This window comes from Gobius niger, assembly GCF_951799975.1.
Source record: "Gobius niger genome assembly, chromosome: 1".
Lineage (NCBI taxonomy): Eukaryota > Metazoa > Chordata > Actinopteri > Gobiiformes > Gobiidae > Gobius > Gobius niger.
Window position 1 is genome coordinate 56,505,661 of NC_136852.1, and position 19,254 is coordinate 56,524,914.

The following is a 19,254-nucleotide window of genomic DNA, read 5'->3' on the forward strand; positions in this document are numbered from 1 at the left end:
GCAGAGTGCTGTACAATTAAACAAATAATTAAAAAAGCAGCTCGCAGTGGCATGTGCTCTGTGGACTGCTCTCTGTAAGGTATAGAAACAAGCTCAACACATGATAAAAGCGCTTTGTTGGTGACGCTTCAAAGTGGAGGAAACAGACATGCTTTGTGCGTGTGCATGTGGATGTGTGGGTGATGCAGTTTTATAGTTTTATTGAATCCCTATGTGGCAATTGCTGTGTGTGAAGATGTGGGCCGATCTGAGTCCTCCTGATTAATTATAGTAGCCTGGGGTCGAGTGTGGCTTTAGTTAAACATGCCTCAGTTTGTCTGATCTGTTAGCAATATGTGCAGAAGGAGATGGTTACAATGGCTCAATAGCGTGTACAGCTTTGTGTTTGGGCCACTGTCTGTTACCACCTAAAATATAATAGTAAAGCTTAAGGATGGGGGAGATTATGTGCCTTAAATTAGGCTTCTGACTCTCAGTCTCAGCTGGTCTATTCGTGTTTTAGTATGTATTTTAAGTTGCCATAATAAACACTTTGTAACAGGAAAACAGGATACAAGCGAAACCCCAAAGTGCGTTGATGGAAAGTCTGATATATTATTACCCGGGTAAAAATAAAGCTGTCTCTCTTTTATGCGACGACACATGTTTTTTTCTATAGCTTTGCACACAAAAATACAACATTTGTTTTCTTTCAGATGTATTTGTTACTTCACCCCTTTTTTGTATTTTCCTGCAGGTGGTATTTTACATTCAAGACAGCGATGAAGTTTATGGCTTTTTTCAATTTGATCCAAACAAAGCGCAGACGATCCAGAGCCAGCCTGAGGAGCGCTTCTTGTCTCTGAACTTCTTGCGTGGCGGTGGGACTTTTGCCGATGTTTCCTTGTCTCTCACTGCCCTCTACATTCCTGCTGGTCCCATAGACCCAGCTCGGGCTCGAGACCAGGTCCTGAATGTAAGCAGGACAGTTAATGTTGTCTTCTCCAGTGAGCGGGAGGTCCATGTCACTGTGCCAATCCGGAAGGATGCTTTTCTGCAGAACGGAGCTCACTTTTTGATCAAGGTGACAAATAAGTTAATTATGAGTATTAATAGTAGCTTTTTTTTAGGGAAGGGTGATATGGGAGGAGCTCATAATATTGTGATCAATGCTTATTTAAGATATCTATGTAAACACATACGCATTTTGTTGATGTTTCCTAGCCCCCGCTCCTTCTGGTCAGCCTATTCCATACTTTGAAAGAGTGTCAGGATTTAAAGAGGGGGTATTATGCTTTTTTCAATTACATAGCACCAGTCTATAGCACACTACAATGATGACGAAACCTTCTGTTGGTCTGTAAATGCAGTAAATTAGAATAACTGCCTTGTATAAAATTGCTCTCTCAAAATGGCTGTAGCGAATGTCTTGAAATAGGCCTCTGTCTCTTTAAGAACCTCTGACTCTTTCCGACACGCCCCCTCCACACGCTGTCTGTGGCATCAGTGGGGAGGCGGTTCTGCTGAGGAGCAGTGGTTGGTTACTCGGCTGGTGACGAAAGCTCGGAGGCGTCTCCGGGAGGTGGGGGCGTTCCCTGGAGGACTCAGGCAAACCTATCCCTAAAATGGCTGCCATCAGAGTTTTTACAGATTACTCAAAAATACGTGAATGTGCCAAGGCAACACTTCAGGCATGTTTTTAATGAGGGAATGACATAATAACATGATGTAAAGCTTGAAAAAGTCGATTTTACATAATACCCCCCCTTTAATCAATAACAGTGAGATTTAAAGGGATATTTCAGGATTTTTGACATAGCCTCATTTCCTAGATATCCAGAGTGTTGTTAAATTCAGGAGATATATATTTGTTTTAATTCATGCTGTCCTTATATTTGAAGAGTTTAGTGGTGCTAGGCTAGTGCTGGCTAGCGTATGTCTATGGTAACTAGCAGCCTGCATTAAAAACCTCTTCAGAATCATCGGGTAGTCCTCCAAATGTTGCCATATCTGATTTGTAGAAAGCTCCTTTGTGAATTCCACGTGTAGTAATGCCGGCCACAGGTAAACAAACTACTGTAGATTTGGTAACCTAGCAGATCACTCTGCCGCTGTGTAGCTTACAACCAGGAAGCTGATGCTGCTCAGATATAATCTTTTAAATTAAATATGGTTATATTTAAAAAATGATTCAGGCAACACAGACATTTACATCAGTAGTTTGGCATTATAAGTGATTTGCTTCAGGTACACTGTGCTTGGGTCAGACTGTTTTTAAAGCAGGCTACTAGTTACCATAGACATGCACTAGCCTAGCACCACTAATCTCTTCAAATATGAGGACGGCATGAATTTAAAAAAATCTCCAGAAATCAACAACACTCTGGATAACTAGGAAATGAGGCCCTTTGTCAAAAATCCTGAAATACCCCTTTTACCTGACAAAGCCAATGTAAAGAATTGGTCTGACATCGTGGTCTCGGCTCTAATATATATGTTTTGCCATTCTTCGCTTGTCTAACCCTTCATTTAGACTTGCAACACTCTGAAGTAAGTGCTACCCAAAGCACCACTCTAGGCCGAAGTACCTAATTAGGATGTGTGACCCATTGGCACAAAAATCTGGCATCCAGCTATAGCAACAGCCTGTTGAATAGTTTAAACTAACAACATCTGACTTCTGTGTCAGTTCATATTGTACTTTCAAGGTTAACAAGGTTGTTTCCTTCTTTAGCTGGACTCATTGGAGCTGGTGGACATTAAACCTTTTATAGCATCTAAAACCCCAAGATTTGAGGGACCACTCAATGTGACTCTGACTGTTACATCAGACATCGCCAATGGGGAGATTGGCTTTTTAAGCAACAGTACTGTGAATGTGTATGAACCAGAAGACAACAACAGTAGCACGGTAAGCCCTTTTCATGTAGACAGATACAAATTATGTAAACTTGGACAATAACAACGCAGAGAAAACAGAGACCATTGATTGTCGTGTAATGATAAAGATACTGTGCCAAGATCTGGATTCAAAACTAGTTCATGACTTCATTAATTTAGTGCCATTTGTCACCGTTTCTGGTATTGCTACTCTCTGTTTCTTATTTGTATCTTTCCTAACCTTGAATAATGTTTCGTCCAAAACATTTGAATGATATTTTACATATGAACATCGAGGAAAGAGCTATTAGTGAGCAATACCAATCTTCATATTCACATTCCCTTTAAGATAACCCTTCCTCTACGTCGCGATGGGACGGATGGTAAAGCTGAGGTGTTTTGGAGTCTGCGTCCCATCGGCGCCAATGCCAAGGATGTTACCGCCAGCGACCTACAACCCTTCAATGGCACTGTTGTCTTCCAGTCTGGACAAAGCGATGCCTCAATCAACTTGACCATTTTTGCTGATGACATCCCTGAAGTGAATGAGACACTGCTGATCACTCTTGACAGGTATGAAGGCTACACTTGTATGTGCAGAGTATACAAGTCAGAAAGTGGTTTTGCCAGTGAGAGGAGTGTATTGGAGCAAAGGCGTAAACTCTTTAGCTACAGCATATGTGTTCCTGGTCCCTAGTCGTCAGTATGTATCATAAAGTTCATTTGCTACTAGAGATATTGTTATAATTATGCCACAGCTAAATACACAGTGCTTATTATGCTTTTTGGTGGGTGAGGTCATTTGTGATGCTCTGAAGTGAATGCCAGCTTTCTCTCCCTCGTACCCCTTTGTAGGGTGGAGGCTGCACGCTTCACAGTGTACTTTGGGTAAGTGCAGATTGAGGGGAACCCGCTTCTTTTATGCGGTGTGAATTGAGACTTTGTTTTGCCGAGAAGCGCCCACTTCAAGAGCTGTGTTTGCTGTGGGGAAGGGGCAATGGGGATGGTGTGTGAAAATCTTTTTTTCCCAAAGAGAGCCGCCTTATGGTTTGTTCCTTTGTCTCTGTTATGACATCTTTTGCTTGCATTGTTTTTATGTTTTTTGAGAATTTGTTTGCACTTTTTTTTCCCCACACAATACCCTGGCATCTTGATTGACACGTTAATGAAAGTGGATTTAGCAGCAGGACCTCGCCATGTGAATTGTGGAATGCATTGACCATTCTAAATTAACATGGCTCTGTTCCCATAACATTATATCTGGTGTGGTATTGGTGGTAAAATGATGGCCCATGTTTTCCTGTGTTTTAGGACTAATGTTGAAAATCAGATCCTCAAATCCGGGTTCACCAGCAGAGAAATCGTCATTATTGAGAATGATGACCCAGGAGGTGTTTTCGAGTTTTCAGAGTTTTCCAAAGGTCCATGGAAAATTAACGTGAGCACACATTTATGTACTGAATTTGTCTAATATCTCTCTGTGCTACAGTTTTAATTTAGTTTCTATTCACTTCAGGAGGGTGGGATTGTGGATCTTCTCGTGGTCCGAACCCAGGGGCTTCTGCTGCAAAAGTTTGTGGACTATTCGGTCATCTCGCTCCATCAGTCAGACAGTACTTCGGTGATAACCACAGAGTTTTATGGTTCTGTCGGCACATTGGTGTTTAATCCAGGGGAAAGAGAGCTCCATGTGCAGCTGATTTCAAAAGCTGATGGCATCCCAGAGGTTAGACTTGCATTGTTAAACCCACATTTCTATAGCTATTACACATTAAACACGTTTCTTGCTTTTCTACTCCTTTGTTAACAGCTTGAGGAGATGTTTTCAGTCAGACTTAGCAACACGTCACTCAGTCGCCTAGGCAACCGCACAGAGGTCAACATCACGGTGCGGAGGAACGATGACCCTTTTGGGGTCATTGAGTTCATCAGCCCAAACCTGACCGTGTCCATCGATGAGAGTAAAGGCAGCAACATACATGGGGGTTGGTAGAAACTTTAAAGAGGGGGTATTATGCTTTTTTCAGCCACATAGCACCAGTCTATAGGACACTACAATGATGACGAAACCTTCTGTTGGTCTGTCAATGCAGTAAATTAGAATAACTGCCTTGTATAAAATTGCTCTCTCAAAATGGCGTTAGCAAATGACTTGAAATAGGCCCCTGTCTCTTTAAGAACCTCTGACCCTTTCCGACACGCCCCCTCCACACGCTGTCTGTGGCATCACAACAACACTCCGCTCGTTGTCTCAAGTATTGAAACTACGATCGGTGCATTTTAATTTTTATTGTTGGAAAGGACCTACTGTTTATCACTTTGTGAACAATGGCCACACAGGATATTATTTGGAAACAAACCTTCCACACCGGACGCTTGGAAGGGGCTCTTGCCTGAAAAATAACTGCTGTTTGGAGGCTATCTCTTTGCATCTGCCATGCCCTATGGATCTCTAAATATACCCCCATGGACGACACCAGGATCTGCAGGAGCCCATACGATTCAAAGACGGACATTATCTGTGCAAGTGGACAATGGTTTTTCGAGGTTACCCGTTAGCTTGTTATAATCGACTACAGCTCATTGTTGATGAAAAGTCTGTAATAAACCACAAATGTGTAAAGCCAGGCTCATTGTGTGATCATCGTAAAGGCTGCTTCGAGTAGTTGCTGCTTTATTGACGTTATTTGTGCATAATATGCTGCCTGTTTTCAATGAATGTTGTGAAGGTGAAGGTTGTTAGCTTGTCGCGGCTAATAGTGCCTTAGCTCCGAGAGAAACCACTCGGCTACGACTCACTGTAGATGAAATGTGAGCAATAAACTACACAATCAACAAGCCAGGCTCCGTGTGTGATCATCATAAAGGCTGCTTCAAGCAGTTGCCTGTTTTAGTGACGTTTTCAATGCATAATATGCTTGTATTCAGTGAATTTTCCCGTTAGCTTGTCGCGGCTAGCTTGTTAGCTCCGGGAGAAAACCACTCGGCTATGACCCATTGTAGATGAAATGTGAGCAATAAACTTCCAAATCAACAAGCCTGGCTCCGTGTGTGATCATTGTTAAACGGTTCTTTATGTGTGTGGTGGTTTTATTGACTTTATTTGTGCATATTTCTCGTTTTCACGTGATGACTCGAGGTTTAGCTTAGCATTAGCTTTCTCCGGAGGCTCTGTGCATCATCAAGGCCCAGCGCAGAACCAGACACTGAAATAAGTGTTCTTGTCACCGGTTTTAATCCTGGGTGTTTCGGTAACAGAAACACTGATGTGTGTCTTTGTAAAAGTCTGCTGTGGCTCCGGTTCACAACACATGAAGCTAATCATCCATGATGACTCTGTTTACATCTTAGGGCTAGACACTGCGGGGAGGGGGTTCTGCTGAGGAGCAGTGGTTGGTTACTCGGCTGGTGACGAAAGGTCGGAGGCGTATCCTGGAGGTCGAGGGCGTTTCCTGAAGGAATCAGGCGTTTTATCCCTAAAATGGCTGCCATCAGAGTTTCTACAGATTACTCGAAAATACGTGAATGTGCCAAGGCAACACTTCAGGCATGGTTTTAATGAGGGAATGACTTAATAACATGATGTAAAGCTTGAAAAAGTCGATTTTGCATAATAGGCCCCCTTTAAGTCAGAATCTAAAAAATTCAGTGATATAATCTCACTACAAAATTCTTTAAAATTGGAAATGTAATGAGTTGATGAATCTTAAAGGGGGGGTATTATGCAAAATCGACTTTTTCAAGCTTTACATCATGTTATTAAGTCATTCCCTCATTAAAAACATGCCTGAAGTGTTGCCTTGGCACATTCACGTATTTTCGAGTAATCTGTAAAAACTCCGATGGCAGCCATTTTAGGGATAAAACGCCTGATTCCTTCAGGAAACGCCTCCGACCTCCAGGATACGCCTCCAACCTTTCGTCACCAGCCGAGTAACCAACCACTGCTCCTCAGCAGAACCCCCTCCCCGCAGTGTCTAGCCCTAAGATGTAAACAGAGTCATCATGGAGGATTAGCTTCATGTGTTGTGAACCGGAGCCACAGCAGACTTTTACAAAGACACACATCAGTGTTTCTGTTACCGAAACACCCAGGATTAAAACCGGTGACAAGAACGCTTATTTCAGTGTCTGGTTCTGCGCTGGGCCTTGATGATGCACAGAGCCTCCGGAGAAAGCTAATGCTAAGCTAAACCTCGAGTCATCACGTGAAAACGAGAAATATGCACACATAAAGTCAATAAAACCACCACACACATAAAGAACCGTTTAACAATGATCACACACGGAGCCTGGCTTGTTGATTTGGAAGTTTATTGCTCACATTTCATCTACAATGGGTCATAGCCGAGTGGCTTTCTCCCGGAGCTAACAAGCTAGCCGCGACAAGCTAACGGGAAAATTCACTGAATACAAGCAGCATATTATGCATTGAAAACGTCACTAAAACAGGCAACTGCTTGAAGCAGCCTTTATGATGATCACACACGGAGCCTGGCTTGTTGATTTTGTAGTTTACTGCAGACTTTTCATCAACAATGAGCTGTAGTCGATTATAACAAGCTAACGGGTAACCTCGAAAAACCACTGTCCACCTGCACAGATAATGTCCGTCTTTTGAATCGTATGGGCTCCTGCAGATCCTGGTGTAGTCCATGGGGGTATAGTTAGAGATCCATAGGGCATGGCAGATGCAAAGAGAGAGCCTCCAAACAGCAGTTATTTTTCAGGCAAGAGCCCCTTCCAAGCGTCCGGTGTGGAAGGTTCGTCTCCAAATAATATCCTGTGTGGCCATTGTTCACAAAGTGATAAACAGTAGCTCCTTTCCAACAATAAAAATTAAAATGCACCGATCGTAGTTTCAATACAGTTGAGACAACGAGCGCAGTGTTGTTGTGATGCCACAGACAGCGTGTGGAGGGGGCGTGTCGGAAAGGGTCAGAGGTTCTTAAAGAGACAGGGGCCTATTTCAAGTCATTTGCTATCGCCATTTTGAAAGAGCAATTTTATACAAGGCAGTTATTCTAATTTACTGCATTTACAGACCAACAGAAGGTTTCGTCATCATTGTAGTGTGCTATAGACTGGTGCTATGTGGCTGAAAAAAGCATAATACCCCCTCTTTAAATGTGCAATAAATGTCATGGTCATAATAGAGACTATGGAGCAATTATAATAATGATAAATTATTTCTTATTTATGCTTACAGTGGTTTACCCTGTTATTAGAAATAAGGGTAGTTTTGGAGAGGTTTCTGTGTCCTGGTCCATTGAACCAGCCTTTACAGAAGACGTCCATCCCACTGAAGGCAGCATAACATTTTTGGAAGGAGAGTATCTGAAAAACCTCTCACTCTTCTCTGTACCAGATGAGGTAAACATTAAAACATGTATATATTCATGTTGTTCTATAGGTTTTATGTTGTAATTTTATTTGATCTCAGGTACCAGAAGATGTGGAGAATTTCACTATAACCCTATTTAACGCCACAGGTGGAGCAAGAGTTGGTAACTTCCTCAATGCCAACCTTTTGATTAATAAGAATGATGACCCTATTTATTTCACCGGTAAGCACAATATGGTATTATATAAAGGTTATTGTGTTACTTTCTATGTGGCCTGCATTGTGTGAATTATTACTACTTATGTAACTATACTCCTTTGATGTCAGTAGTTTCAATGAATGCTTTATTTGGTTGATTTTTGAACAGTAACAAAAAATGCCTTTGTTCTTCTCACCTCAGAGCCAGTGTTTGTACGAGTAGAAGAAGGTGGTGCGGTCAACTTCACCGTTTTCAGGGCCGGGCCAGCAGATTATGTGACCACTGTTACTTTTATCGTGGACTACGGTGATGCCTCCCAAGAGGACCTGACACTGATGAGTAATGACACATTGCTCGTATTTGACATCGGTGAAAGAGAAAAGATCATTTCAGTGGCAGTCACAGAGGACGACATCCCGGAGGACAATGAGCGCTTTTACATCATCCTGCACAATGCTACAGGTCAGGTTTAGTCTGATTTTTTTACATTTTAGGATGTTTCTGTGGCAGTTTGCTTCACTTCTTGGCTTGGCACTGGTGTTGTGTTTCAGATACACAAATTAAAAGCTAATAGGCCCCGAGCACTTTAAATAGTAGAATCCAGACATTGTAGGATACAAAGACGGGCCACTCCATCGGTCTCTCTGTTTACTGAATGCCATAGAATTGGGTGAGGATGAGGAGCAGGATTTAGGGTTTGCCAAGGAATTGCTTTAGACACACAATGTGGCCCCAGTCATTAAATCCCATGTTAGAAGTCAGTCACGCTGCCAAGAACCCTGCTTTAACTTCTTTTAATTAAAGTTGTTGAGCACATTGATTATTTTTAATGAAATTTTGCACCAACAGAATTAATGTCATAGCAATAGATACCAGTGATAAATTAGTGAACTGATTTTAATTAACTTAAGTCTTTTGCCAAACTTGTTTTGTTTGTTTGCTTTTGTCAAGAGTGTGTGAAAGAATTCTGAGTAGTTGTATTTGGCAAAATGTCATAAACACCAATAATGCAATGCATGAATGAAATCCAAAAGTGTTTCACATAATGCCATTCATGTGAACTTTTAGAAAATGTGCAAATGATCTGACTTGTTGCTGGGGTGGTATAGTTTGGGTCCTTTTAAGTTTTCAAGAATTAATATCTGGAAATGTAGGCCTAGTTCTAGTCTTCATTACACAATAGCACAAGGTCAGTTCACATTTGGTTAATATGTATGCTTGTAATAATGAAAAACTTGACTATATGCAGGTGAAGCTGTTGTGTACGGAGCAGACACAGCCACTGTTGTGATCACAGCCAACGACGATGCCAATGGGATTTTCTCTCTGGAATCCCTCTCGAAATCTGTCCAGGAGGGATCTACAAATAGCTTCTAGTACGTTTTTATTATTATTATTATTAAATCAACAGTGGGATTAGTTGTGTCTAGTTTTATCACACCATACTATTCTTTCTGTCCCAGTGTTCTCCGTACCAGGGGGGTCTTTGGTAACGTCACAGTGTTCTGGCAGTTGTACACCAATGACTCAGTAACTCCAATTGAGGAACACCAGGAGTTTACCAACACCTCTGGCTCTATTACTTTCACCTCATATGAGAAGAGCAAACCTATCATCTTGGAAGCCATCTCAGACATGCTCCCTGAAATGGACAAGTTTTACATCCTCAAGCTTGTCAATGTCTCTGGTAAGATTGGATCTTGTATTGTGAATGTCTTTAAATAATTTGTAACATTTGTCAGATATGAACTTGCATGTTGTTTCTAGGCGATGGTGGACAGCTAGCAGACATGTCACTGAATGCGTCAGTACTTATACCTCTCAATGATGACCCATTTGGTGTCTTTGCTATTGCTGAGGAGAACCTGGACCAAGAAGTAGCTGAAGATGTGCTTTCAGAAGATGATATGTCTGACGTCACTTCATTTACCATCCTCCGGCAGCAGGGGACTTTTGGAGATGTGCGTGTTGCCTGGGAGATTGTATCTGGACACTTTCCTGAAGGGCTCCCTTTAATGGACGACCTGCTTCTTCAAGCCTCTTTCCCCGATGTGGTTGACCTCAGGCCTTTTGACCGGAGACACCACTCAGGCACAGATGCAAGGTACTTCTCTGGACGTCCAGGAGCTTATGGGATCATCTCTCCTGAAGACAGCCCTGCTCCTCTTGGCAACTTCACCTTCTCTGCTTGGCTGATGCCTAAAGCGGATACAGATGGTTTCATCATATCCAAAGGAATGGTGAATGGTACACTGTATTATGGAGTGAAAGTTCAGACTAATGAGTCTCATGTAACTGTAATGCTGCACTACACAGTGACAGGGTCCAACAGAACACAAGTGGCTCAGGCCTCTGTGGAGAAGTTTTTAGAGGACAAAATGTGGATACAAGTGATCATTATTGTGGATGATGGCATCATTGAGTTTCTTCTGGATGGAAGCCCAATCCCTGGAGGGTTAAAGAGCATCAAGGGAGAGGGCATCGCTGATGGTAATGCAAAGCACAAGCCTGTATGCAGATGTAACTTTGTTGGTTCATTAAAGGTATTTCTTTCTGACATGTGTTCCCTGTTTCATGTAGGGCCTGCCTCTATGTTCATTGGCTCAGATCCTGAAGGACAGCAGCGTTACACTGGTGTTCTGCAAGATGTCCGCATGTACAGATCTAAATTGAACCATTCTCATATCCACGAGCTGCACAACCAGCCTGCTAAAAGTGACCTGAGGATGATCTCAGGTTACCTCCGGTACCGCCAGGACGAGAGGCAGAAGTCCTTTGTGATCGAGGTCAGGGATGACAGTGAGCAGGAGGGAGAAGAGGTTTTTTATCTGCAGCTTATAGCCGTGCACGGAGGAGCCCGCCTGCCGCTCCCCAAACCCACGGCCACATTAAGAGTGATGAAAAGTGACTTTGCAAATGGGCTCTTTGGATTCACCGGGGCCTGTATCCCTAATGTAAGTGCAGAAGTGTAGCCACAGGTCTCCCCAGAGAACAGTGAATAGACGGTACATACTTGTAGAAACACATGTAACGTAAACCTAGTGGTTAGGCAGTCCCTGTCCTGCTACATATTTTATTAGCCTCCATGCCTGGCTGCAGAGGCAGCATGCTGCCACTCTTTAGTTAGATTGGATACACAGGCCTTTATCATAGCCCCACTCAGGTACAGCGACAGCTGGTGAAGCTGCAGACCTGACACCCAAGGCATTCCTGCAGTAGTGGACAAGGAGTTCCAGCACTCATAGGGAGATCCTGTTGCTCATTGGAGTCAGCGCAACAGATGGCAGAGCTGGGGATGACATTCCATCAGAACGAGAGGATTTCTAAATATTTATACCCGTTAGGAACTATGTAGAATCATCTTTGTATTATGTTAATTGTTAAAAATGAACTATAATTCTTTCCTATGATTCTCTACAGGTCACAGAGGAGGGGTCTACCGTATCCTGTGTGATTGAGCGTATGCGTGGATCTCTGGACTTTGTTTACATAAACTACTCAGTTACCCAACTGGAGAGCTTTGATAACAGTGCTCCACCACATCAAGATTTTGTTAATGCGACTGGTGCTGTGCTTTTTGCACCAAGACAACGCTCAGAGGTACAGTAGGTTTGCTCTCCTTAAATTGAATATGTAAACTGTGTGTAAATGTTTAGCTTTTTACCACACCACTGCACCTCATGCTGTATGATGTTACAAGCACATTTGTTTTTAGGTGTTGAACTTGCTGGTATTTGACGACAACCTCCCTGAGCTCAATGAGACCTTTAACATCACCCTGGTGTCTGCTTTGTCGGGTGATAGGAAGCCAGGTTCAACTCCAACCAGTGGTGCCAGCATTGATCGCTACAACTCTGTTAACACAGTAACTGTGGTAGCAAATGACTACCCCTATGGTACACACATGCAGTAGTTTCTACAGTAGTTTTTTTTTTCTTTCACTGTTCTTGTTTCTTGTATACTCATTGTTGTTTTTATATTATCTAGGTCTTTTGCAATTTGAACCAACTATACCTGGAGAGGGTTTAATCCCTCCAGCAACAAAACCTCCTCACATCACAGTGAATGAGGAAGATGGAGTTGTTCAATTCCCAGTGGCCAGAGCACAGGGCCTGTTGGGCACAGTCATGGTCAGCTACAGGACCATCCCCTTCACAGCCTCCAGTCCTGAAGACTATGAGGTCAAGTTCTTGCAATGTTACAAGATAGTTTTGTTCATAAATATTAAGTACTTTGTACTGTTTGCCTTTGCCCTTTCAGGATTCAGATGGTGTCCTAGATTTTCTTCCAGGAGAAAGATTGAAGTTCATTAACATCACCATCATAGACAACATAGCTCCTGAGCTTGAGAAAATGTTCAGAGTTGAGCTTTTTGATGCATTTGGAGGTGAGTAATTGTGAAACAGTTGTATACGTAGTTAATGAGTATTTTAGTGTATCCCGAGTTGTATTTGACTTTGACCCTGTGTTTTTAGTGATTAGTGTTTGCTTTGTGATTTATGTGCTGTGCTGCTTGCTTTGCACCTGCCTACCCACTGTATGCTCCTGTGCTTAACCCCCTTACTCGTCTGGTGTGGCCCTTCCCTGCATTGACACTCATGTGATCCCGTGTGTGATCCATCAGTGGATCAGTTTCTGCTTAGTGAAGAGAGTGGTAGTGGAGAGAGTGACTCTGACTTTCTTCTTCCATCACATCTCCATCATGGTAAGTCCCCCTCTCATGCCTCATGTTTCCTTCTGCAATGCATTTTTGCTTTGCTCTGATTGAATCTACCAACAATGTTTTCATTATGAGTAAGGAATACTAAATTATAGTTTTATAGTATATGTATATATAGTAGTAAGCGAGAGGTATGATTTAATAGGCTATACTGTAAACAATGTCGTTGTTTTTTTTTAAATTTGTTTAGTGACTGTGTCTGTCTGTGTGCGCTCTCTCACATTTCACTGTGTGTGACATTTGCATTGCAACGTGACCCATGAAGTTCTCACAATGAGAGATGTGGGAAAAGTAAATATTTTGTCATGTGCAGCCCAGAAGCTTATCTAGATTCCAGTTCTTTCAAATTTCAAATTAAGTATGTTTCAATAAGAAAACTTTTTGTTTGCAGCCAGCCTGGGTGTTGCCTCTCGCCTCACTGTGACCATCGCAGCCTCAGATAATGCTCATGGAGTGTTTGATTTCAGTCCCAGTTCTCTATATATTACCGGGACAGAACCTGAGGGTGGACAAAGCACTGTTTTTCTCCAAGTAAGTTCAACCAGATGAGTTTTCTTTCTATTCTTTTTATCTGAAAAATTATTTCGATTGATTTTGTGCTTTTGTGTTAGGTGGACCGGTCATTTGGGGACCTCTCTAATGTCACTGTTTTCTGGGAAGTTGACCCCAGCTCTGAAGAACAGATTGTCAGCAGATTTGGAAATATTTCTTTTGATGTTGGCCAGTCATCAGAAAACATTACAGTTCATGTTGCGCCAGACGAAGTTCCTGAACTTGACAGAAGTTTTACTGTTTCATTGGTCAAAGTTTCCGATGGTCGCCTGGGTTTTCAGACAGCTGCCACTTTGACCATTTTGGCCAGCGATGATCCTTATGGAGTTTTTGTGATTGCCAATGCGACTAAGCCCATCTGGATCCCTGAAGCTGACTCAACTGTAAACTTTGAAATCCAAAGACAAAAAGGATTAATGGGAGAGGTAATTACCCATGAACTAATTGCAAAACATGACCATATCAATGTTCTGCCAGTTTTGAATACTTACATTTCTGTGCTTCTAGGTGAAAGTAACATTTGCCACATTGACTGAAGCTGAACCAGCTCCTTACAAAACCCCAAGTGCTGGCCGTGCTACCGAGGGCCTTGACTTTGTCCCCCTCTTTGGCTCCGTTGTGTTTTTGGCCAATCAGACGGAAGCCAATATTACTTTACATATACTTGATGATAATCTTCCCGAAAGAAATGAGTCAGTGTTTGTGAAACTGGTCAGTGTTGAGCTCATCAAAGGACAACAAGACAGGACTGGTAAATCTATTTTAAACCTTTTTCAGTATCGAAGGGGTGCTTGTTAAGTATTAATGCGTTGTTAATAAGCTTTTGTAATCTTCTTAGGGTTACGTGTTAAGGTTAGGGTTAGGCCATGAATAAGCATATGTCATGGCCAATTAGCATGGTAGTTGATAATAGTATGCAGCAGCTTATTAACATCTTTACAAGCATATTATTAATGACCTCATTAATACTGAGCGAGCACCCCTTAATATAAAGCGTTACACCTTTTTCTATAGATACTGTAGGTGCTTCTACCGCAACTAATAAGTACTACTAAATCATTACATTTTTCCCTCCAGTCTTAAATTCACCGTCTCTCGGACCAAGTGCAAGCACAGTTGCCCAGGTCATAATTATGACCAGCGACGATAGTTCTGCCATCCTGCAGCTGTCCTCCTCTACTGTCACTGTTCCCGAGGAGTTCAATGGACCGTTTCTGAAAGTCACTCGAACTGGAGGGATTTTTGCAAGTGTCTCTGTGAAGTTCGATGTAATGGATGGTACTGCCAATATTAGTAAGTACTCCATCAAACTAAGGCTGATTTTAGAGTGGGGCTTACGTAAAATGTTTTTGTATAATCAAGTAAAATCATCTTAACCTCCTCTCTTGGGACACATTTACATTATTGTTACACACCCTATCTTTTTCTTTATCATTGATTGGGATAAATAAACGTTGTGTATATTTACTAACTGTATTACTCTCCCTACAGAGAATGACTACATTGTGGCCTCGACTGATGTTCTCCTGCTAGAGGGGGAATCTAGTAAATATATTCCCATCTTCGTCCTTGATGATAATGAGCCTGAGATAGAGGAGACCTTCCGAGTGGTGCTCAACAATGTGACCACTGGAGGCGCTGTCCTGGGTCCTCTCACTTCAGCAACTATCACGATTATGCCGTCTGATGATCCTTTCGGTGTCTTTGGTAACCACTAGTTTTGAGCACAGTGTTTATTTGAATGAATAACAACACATTCTAATATTTCTACTTTTTGTTTGTAGTCTTCCAAGCTGACCCACTCACAATAGAAGAACCAGTTTCGGACTCGTCTGAAGTGACTCTACCTATAGTCCGTAATGCAGGGGTGACCGGCACTGTTGTTCTCCAGTGGCAGGCGACAGTAAATGGTAAAGAAGCAAATGGGGACATCAAACCCACGTCAGGACTGCTTAGCTTTGCACCGGGAGACACGCTAAAAACCCTAAAATTGGAAGTTTTACATGATGATGTACCAGAAATAACAGAGGTAGGCCTATACTGTAAGCGATGCAAAAGTCTGTTATATTTTTGATATTTTAACGATCAAATCCATATTTTTAGATCATAAAGGTGGAGCTTACCAGTGCGAGTAATGGAGGGAGGATTGGTGCCAACAAGTCTGTCGATATCATCGTGCCTGCCAATGACAACCCTTATGGGACAGTCTTTTTTGATCAGTCTGTTTACCTCGTTCAAGAGCCTTTGGAGGGTGTTTTTAAAGCCAACATCGCTGTTCGCAGAAGGTACTGTGAACTGCCAATTCCACATTTTTGTACATTTTATTCATGTCTTCATTCTTATTCGAATTTATGTCTTTCAGAGGTGGTAATTTTGGCCGATTGGAAATCACATACAGGACTTTTGAGACGGACTTGGTTGGTTCAGCTCAAAACAGCGGCCAAAACCTCCTGGTGTACTTTGAAGCGCCAAAGCCAGGAGTTGTATCCGGAACAACTGAAAGGACAGTGAATGTAACAGGTGAAAAGGACCCAGAAAGCGCCTGTGCAGCTGCCTGTCTGAGAGAGCGTGCCTGTCAAGCTTTCTCTGCGTCTTCAGCTGTGGCCTCCCCATCCTGCGTCTGGGTGACTTCTGCTTTAGAAAATGTAACACCAACTCCTCTGTTCTTCACTTATGTGAAAAATGCCACTGCGGCAGCCCTACTGTTCAGTGCCCGGGCAGAGGCGGGCAGTGACTATACCCCTGTGACTGCTCAGAGTGCTTTCATGGAGGCCGGGTCAGAGGTGGCCAATCTTACAGTGCCACTACTGACAGATGAGGATGCTGAGATGGATGAGAGATTTTCCATTCAGATCTTAAAGGTAAGTTACTGTACATTGCCTACATATAAACACTGCATAATTTTAATTTTGGTAGTAGTGAATTAAACTTTGTTTTGTTGTTCTGTGTGTTATAAAAGCAGACATATATGGGGGAAAAAACTTTTGTGTTGTGAATCTGTTTCTAAAGCATTTTTATCGATCATCAATGAGCAGGCTAGTTGTTGTTTACAGCAGTGGTTCCCAACCTTTTTTCTTGCGCATGGTGTAGTACAGTGGCCACAAGTATTTATTTCAATCAAATGAACTAAAATTGGAGTGTTAATGTGCCTGTGGTCTTTTCTCATTCATATTTTGGGATTTTTAACCATATTATTTGCTCAAATAATATCACTCATGGCCTGACCCTCTGACCAGGCAAAGCACTGGGAGGCCCGCCCCCCCAGGTTGGGAAAAACAGGTTTACAGTACCGTGAGAGTATTGCTCCCTGAAAGTTGTGAAACATTCTTTTAAACTTATCCATGTGAAGATTTGGGATGCAAAAGTAAGTTATGAAAAAAATTGGTTTAAGCCATTTAACCATTTAAAGTTGTTTTGCCTTCATTCAACATGTAAAACTCAGTACACAATGAGACATCATGGGCCAGATTGTGTCTGGCGCACTCGGTCGCAGGCCTTTGGCGAACACCTTCGCTCTGATGGGAACACCACTGACATTCATTTCCTCGTTTACATCGCGCTGCCTTGTGTCCTTCCTTAAGCATGATAGGCTCTCAAACTAAAAACCTTTTTAACCCCATCGTGTGCTAAACAATGTTTCTTGAGAGAGAGAGAAAGAGCTACAGCCTCGCTTGGCCATAAACGCAAACAAAACAAATGCACATGTTCACCCCCACTCCCCCACAACCCTTCCCCCTCCCAGCCTGTAGTCAATCTGGTTGGAGGACAAAGCGTTGCTCCACCCCAGTACTTCCCCCTTAAATGCTTTAAGTCTGGAGTAGCCCAAAATGTTGCGCTATAGTCTGCGTTTTGACACACAAGATCGGGCCCTAGAGCTGTTTCTTGCTGATTTCTAAAAAAAAATATAATGTGATCTTGTGCAATTTTCCAATTTAGAAGACTTTGAGACTCCAAAAAATTATCTGTGTAACAAATTCACGAATGGCATAGAGTCTTTATTTTATGTATATATTTTATGTATATATTTTTCCTTCTGCAGGTTCAGTTGGTGAATTTGACTGTGGCGCAAAATAACGTGCCTACCATTGGTCAGCCTGACAAAGCCGAAGTGGTCATCGGGATGAATGGTGATGCTTTTGGTGTATTTGTCATGTACATCCTGAGCCCCGATGCCTCTGATGAGGGACGCTTTCTGGAGGTGAGAGAAGAGTCTTTGATTCAGGTACCACTGATCATAGAGCGGCGTGGAGGAAACTTGGGCGCTGTCAGTGTTGAGTGGAGAATAACTGGAGGACGAGCCACACCAGACGTCGACTTCACTGGGACTGGAGGCACCCTTTTATTTGATGGTAGGTTTGTGAGAATATGATGTTGTAGAAAATACCTTTGATGATATTTTGTGTTAATATGTTTACAGGCGATTTGAAGAAAACAGTCGTTATTCAAATAAAGGATGACGATGAACCAGAAGACAGTGAAGACATCATGATTGGCCTTGTCAACGCGAAGGGAGGAAGTCGGATCCTTCCCAGCTCTGACTCTGTAAGCATTGTAATATCAGCCAATGACAATGCAGCTGGAGTCATTGGCTTTCACCCGGGTTCACGCTCTGTTGTTGCGAGAGAAGGTCAGTGTTTTAATTCTATGTGCGTAAAATTCTGCATGTTATCAACAGTAAACAATCCTGACATCCATATTTATCTTCTAGGCCAGACTCTGTCCTTGTTGGTGGAAAGGACAGCTCCAGGTTTTGGAAATGTGACAGTGACGTGGACTGTAACTGGACCTAGAGTGCATAGAACATTCATACAGGCCTTGGGAACGCTTTTCTTCACCGAGGTAATTGGTTTTAGATTCCGCGTTTATTGAGTGAATATGACATTGTCGTGCATTTGTGGTTGTACTATCAGGGACAACTGAACAACACAATAGTGTTGGACCTTCTTGATGATGCTGCTCCAGAGAACAAAGACGAATACCGAGTTTTATTGTCGGGCATTCAAACTTTTGGTAAAACACTTTTATACTTTTGTAATCAGTGAGGCACAATCAAAACCTTCTTTTGTTTCTTGTGAAAAGGCGTCGGGGTGACAGGCCATGCTGCGTTGGATGAAGAGGGCACTGAGTGTGTTATTACTGTGGACACAAGTGACGAACCTTTTGGGATGTTGACCATTGCGCCATCGTCCCGTTTGGTGACCACAGAGGAGCGTGAACAGATTCTGAACATCTACGTCAACAGAGAATTCGGTGCATCAGGTTTGTGAACGTTTAAAAAAACAGCTTGTGTCATCGTTTCATGCATCTTAGTCTCTTCAACAGATTTTTAATGTTTTGTCCAGGAGCTGTGAATATTTCTTATGAGATCATACGTGGATCACTGCAGAATCTGTCCCGTGTTCAGGGTAATCTCGCTGAACCCGGAGAAGATTTCATTGGTGCAAGTGGTTTTGTCATCCTTCAGGATGGGCAGACTTCAGTGGCCATTCCTGTTACTCTACTGGATGTACGTATTTAAGTGGTACACATGTAGCAGGCTGCAAGAGTTTCACAATCAGAGCAATAAAATAAAAAGCAATA

General features: G+C 42.4%; 1 protein-coding gene across 1 annotated transcript in view; it reads left to right on the top strand.

The window, feature by feature from the left end:
• adgrv1 (adhesion G protein-coupled receptor V1) overlaps positions 1-19,254 on the top strand; it is a 79,742-nt gene that overhangs the window by 12,165 nt on the left and 48,323 nt on the right. The window contains exons 10-41 of the mRNA XM_079582678.1: positions 737-1,063; positions 2,714-2,890; positions 3,209-3,432; positions 4,171-4,297; positions 4,376-4,585; positions 4,670-4,844; positions 8,069-8,232; positions 8,303-8,426; positions 8,604-8,864; positions 9,652-9,778; positions 9,866-10,089; positions 10,170-10,892; positions 10,983-11,356; positions 11,823-12,002; positions 12,118-12,298; positions 12,390-12,583; positions 12,663-12,789; positions 13,027-13,107; positions 13,514-13,653; positions 13,734-14,099; positions 14,182-14,425; positions 14,752-14,967; positions 15,166-15,381; positions 15,459-15,703; positions 15,778-15,959; positions 16,037-16,535; positions 17,714-18,023; positions 18,092-18,301; positions 18,383-18,513; positions 18,585-18,684; positions 18,754-18,933; positions 19,017-19,180. Coding sequence (XP_079438804.1) covers positions 737-1,063; positions 2,714-2,890; positions 3,209-3,432; positions 4,171-4,297; positions 4,376-4,585; positions 4,670-4,844; positions 8,069-8,232; positions 8,303-8,426; positions 8,604-8,864; positions 9,652-9,778; positions 9,866-10,089; positions 10,170-10,892; positions 10,983-11,356; positions 11,823-12,002; positions 12,118-12,298; positions 12,390-12,583; positions 12,663-12,789; positions 13,027-13,107; positions 13,514-13,653; positions 13,734-14,099; positions 14,182-14,425; positions 14,752-14,967; positions 15,166-15,381; positions 15,459-15,703; positions 15,778-15,959; positions 16,037-16,535; positions 17,714-18,023; positions 18,092-18,301; positions 18,383-18,513; positions 18,585-18,684; positions 18,754-18,933; positions 19,017-19,180 — 7,203 coding nt within the window. The remainder of the gene's footprint in view (positions 1-736; positions 1,064-2,713; positions 2,891-3,208; positions 3,433-4,170; positions 4,298-4,375; positions 4,586-4,669; positions 4,845-8,068; positions 8,233-8,302; positions 8,427-8,603; positions 8,865-9,651; positions 9,779-9,865; positions 10,090-10,169; positions 10,893-10,982; positions 11,357-11,822; positions 12,003-12,117; positions 12,299-12,389; positions 12,584-12,662; positions 12,790-13,026; positions 13,108-13,513; positions 13,654-13,733; positions 14,100-14,181; positions 14,426-14,751; positions 14,968-15,165; positions 15,382-15,458; positions 15,704-15,777; positions 15,960-16,036; positions 16,536-17,713; positions 18,024-18,091; positions 18,302-18,382; positions 18,514-18,584; positions 18,685-18,753; positions 18,934-19,016; positions 19,181-19,254) is intronic.